General features: G+C 41.9%; 1 protein-coding gene across 1 annotated transcript; it reads left to right on the top strand.

Annotated features, from left to right (window-relative positions):
• The first annotated feature begins 348 nt into the window (after positions 1-348).
• Positions 349-1,778, top strand: LOC119648991. The gene is made up of 5 exons (XM_038050916.1): positions 349-398; positions 451-566; positions 622-809; positions 878-1,560; positions 1,624-1,778. The coding sequence occupies exons 1-5, from the start codon at positions 355-357 to the stop codon at positions 1,754-1,756; spliced, it is 1,164 nt and encodes a 387-aa protein (XP_037906844.1). The 5' UTR covers positions 349-354; the 3' UTR covers positions 1,757-1,778.
• Positions 1,779-3,609: the final 1,831 nt, after the last annotated feature.

The following is a 3,609-nucleotide window of genomic DNA, read 5'->3' as shown; positions in this document are numbered from 1 at the left end:
ATGAAAACTTACTGCTATTTTCACTCAAAGGCGTCTTATTTGTCACTTAAGCTTAAAATCTTAAATCCTTCCCCTCCAGTGCGCTTAAAAAACTCTGTTTTCTGTTCAATAATACAATATACAACAAAACATGAAAATAAAACCGTAAGGATAAATAAATCTGGAAAAAGTTGATTTGTGCTAATCAACTTTAAATACTTATTTCAAAGTTTCAACCGTTGCAAGCAACGAATTTCTACCCATTGTCCGAACCAAATTTTAGCTAATTCACATCGTCGGTTAGTTGGATCTTTCATTGGGTTGTGGAACGCAAATTGACAGCAATCAGCTGGTTGACTATAACAAACTTTGCAGATGGAGGGAAGGATCGTTTTCAAACCAACCGGGAAGTTTGAAAAGTGAGTAAAGAATATTATCGCGAACATAAATTTTCGTTATATTTGATTTTAGGATAGAAAATCTGATCCAAAGTAGAAATGTGATAGCATCGCCGGTGAGGAAGGGGCTGAAAAAAGCCGTACCTGATGGCTCCAAAGAAGAGCAGGATGAAATCCAACGAATGAGAAGTAGAAATTTGATTATTTAGTGTCTCTGAAATACCTTCTCCTTGTTCCCTACTAGATGAATTACGGGCACTTCTGTTTCGCCCACGAGTTGAAAGAATATGCGCTCGGTCGATCGGCGAATGGGATAGTGAGCGAAAGGCGGTAAGGCTTATTCGGAAGGAAGGAAAATTCCAGGGATTCGGATACACAGTGGATAAGGTTGAATATTTAACAAACTACGAAGCCTTGTTCCTACTGGAATTGGTACGCAATTCATCAAGTATTAACAGTATAGACATTAGTTCCCACTAAATTCAAGTTTCATTCCATAGAACCGCCTTGAGATATATTTCAATTCCGTGCTTGTGTCTGTGGAGCAGGCTTATCACCTGCTTCTGGGCCAGGAGAAATCTCGCGAATATGATAAGTACTTAATCTATTCCACCTTATCGCGGACTGGATATATAGTCCAGAAATTCACGAACCAACCTAACAGACCTGCAGCGACTGTGGCTCAAACCTGTGATGAAGTTGACTGCATTTGGGAAATTCTTCAGTCGAGGTTGGACAAAAACTATGAAATTCCAACATATGTGCGGAATTTCGAGCGGTTTGAAGCAATTAGCACTTCAATGGCCTCCATAATAGAAAGAACAAAGTCTGCCTCTACCGCAGATAGCACATGTGACTCGTCCGAACCTCCTATTCTTCCCCCGGGGAAACGAAAAGGAAATTCAAATGGGGAGCATCATTGCAATGCGAAAAGATGGAAATATGACTACACAGTTAGAAGGGAACAACTTGGAAGTTTCCTAGATTGCCTGAAGGATGAGCGGGAGTACCTTCGATTTCGAGAGATGTTCGAGAAGCTTGAAGTTGTGGAATTGAAGGGTTTTGATGACTTCGATGATGAAAATTCTCGAGACTTCACGATTGACTTCGATTTGCATTTACCAAGTGGAAGTTTCAGGAAATCGGGGAATGACCCGCCGAGCTGTCGAGTGATCGTTTTGGGGTAAGTTTACTTGGATCGAATTTTGGAAGGTGTTAAATGCTGATCAATCTTATTTCTATTTAGGCCTGAGGACAAATTTCCTAATCGGTCGGAGCTGGTGAAAGCATTCAAAAGTCAAGTAGTAACCGTTCCTTTACTAATTACTTATGTGAGCTTATCGAAACATATTCAGGCTTTTCTGTACTATTTTACCTAGTGGAAAGACTGGTTGCATTTAATAAATAATAATAATCGTTGGCACAACAATCCATATTGGATCAGGGCCTTGAAGTGTGTTAGAGCACTTCATTCAAGACCGTAACGGTACACTACAGTAGACTGTAGGAGGCAATGTGGTCAGCATTGCGCTCGCCCGAGATTATTACCCTGATTCGACTCAGGTACTCATTCACAGCTGAGTCGACTGGTATCCGACATCAAATCACGATACAAATCCCACTGCCGCCAGCGAGATTTGAACCGCGACCTTCCGTACGACAGCCTTGTGCTCTAACCACTCAGCTATCCGGACACTGATTTAATAAATACTTTTACATTAATTGGGCGTTTGTTCTGAACCAATAAGTTGAAATTGAAGTGTCCCTCTAGTAGAATGTAAAAATTCTAATTGGCCAAGGAATTTATAACGTCTTCTGCGTTAACAACTGGAAATGGTTTTAGTTTTTCGCAGAACCGCAGAGAGGAAATTCGGGTCCGGGGCAAAATTATGCAAAAAAATCCGGCACGGGGTGGAAATTATGTGGGTCTGTGGTAAAAATCGTGCCTGGCCCGATATTATCCTTTTTTTCATTTTGTATTGCCGGTCCCGGATAAAAGCTCGAGCCGCGGGTTTGTATCCCCCCTTTCAACCCCAACTCGAAAATCTGGTTTTTCGCGTTCCATAAGTGACCTCTGGTGTCATTTAACATGAGCAGGAACCTCACACACTTTTGCAATAATGTAGTTAAGGGTGTAATCCTTACTATTGCGTCTTGGGAAGTTACTTCGTTTGAGCTAAATATCCAGTGTTTCTTAAGAAAATAAAGGAAAGAAAAAGATCCCTGTAGGTATGCATTTTAAGGGATTACTAGTGAATACGCATTAATATTTAATGCTTTATTAGGACTTCTCAAACTTGATGTTGATTTTAAGAAACCCAAGGGTGCAGAAAAATGTGAAATTGAGCCAAGGAAAGAAAATAGAAAACAATATGGAGAGCGGATATGTAAAATATGTACAAATGTATACAATACAGGCGGTCAAAGGGTAGTATAGCTCCCAGGACGAAACGTGAATTGGTATCCACGATGGAGCATAAAACCTGGGAAACGCCTGCTGAACCAACGCCAACAGCTCTACGACCAAATCCTATCTCTACCTACACGTGGTGATTGCTAGGAGTTCCTTCTTTATGAAAAACTGCAGACGGAGAAGGATGAAGGCGAGTCTCCCTCGCCTAAAAACGAGAAAAAGTCTACCAACTGGCCCTCCAGGTTCGGGGTTGTGTAGGGCTGGCAACCCTACACGGAAAACCGATGTTAGGAAGCCACGAAAGGAGCCTCGGACAGGATGGATTTTACAACGACGAACCCTGCAACGACAACGGATGAACGATTTGTGCATTTTCTCATGGAACGTGTGCTTACTGTACAGAGATGAAGCTGATGAGCAGCTAGCCGATACCCTGTCCCAACATAAGGCTGATGTAACAGCTTTGCAAGAGATGCGATGGGCAGCGACCAGTTTCCTGGAGAAGAATCACTACACCATATATTATAGTGGCCATCCAGTAAACCATGTGCTCGGAGCAGATTTCTTAGTCAGCCAAAAAATGAAACCTGCTATTATCGGCTTTGAAAATATAAACGAAAGGCTATGCATTCTGCATTTGCGAAGCAAGTTTAGAAATATAAGCCTCATAAACGTTCACGCCCCTGCACAGAAGACCGCAGAGTCGGAGAAGGATACCTTCTACGAGGCAGTTGAGCGGACCCTCGAAGCCTGTCCCAAGTATGATATCAAAATCATACTTGGAGATTTTAACAGTCAAGTAAGCATGAAGCCCGTATT

Source organism: Hermetia illucens, chromosome 2 (genome assembly GCF_905115235.1).
Source record: "Hermetia illucens chromosome 2, iHerIll2.2.curated.20191125, whole genome shotgun sequence".
NCBI classification, from domain to species: Eukaryota; Metazoa; Arthropoda; class Insecta; order Diptera; family Stratiomyidae; genus Hermetia; species Hermetia illucens.
Note: the sequence above shows the minus strand (reverse complement) of the source record. Positions and strands in the feature narration are given on the sequence as shown.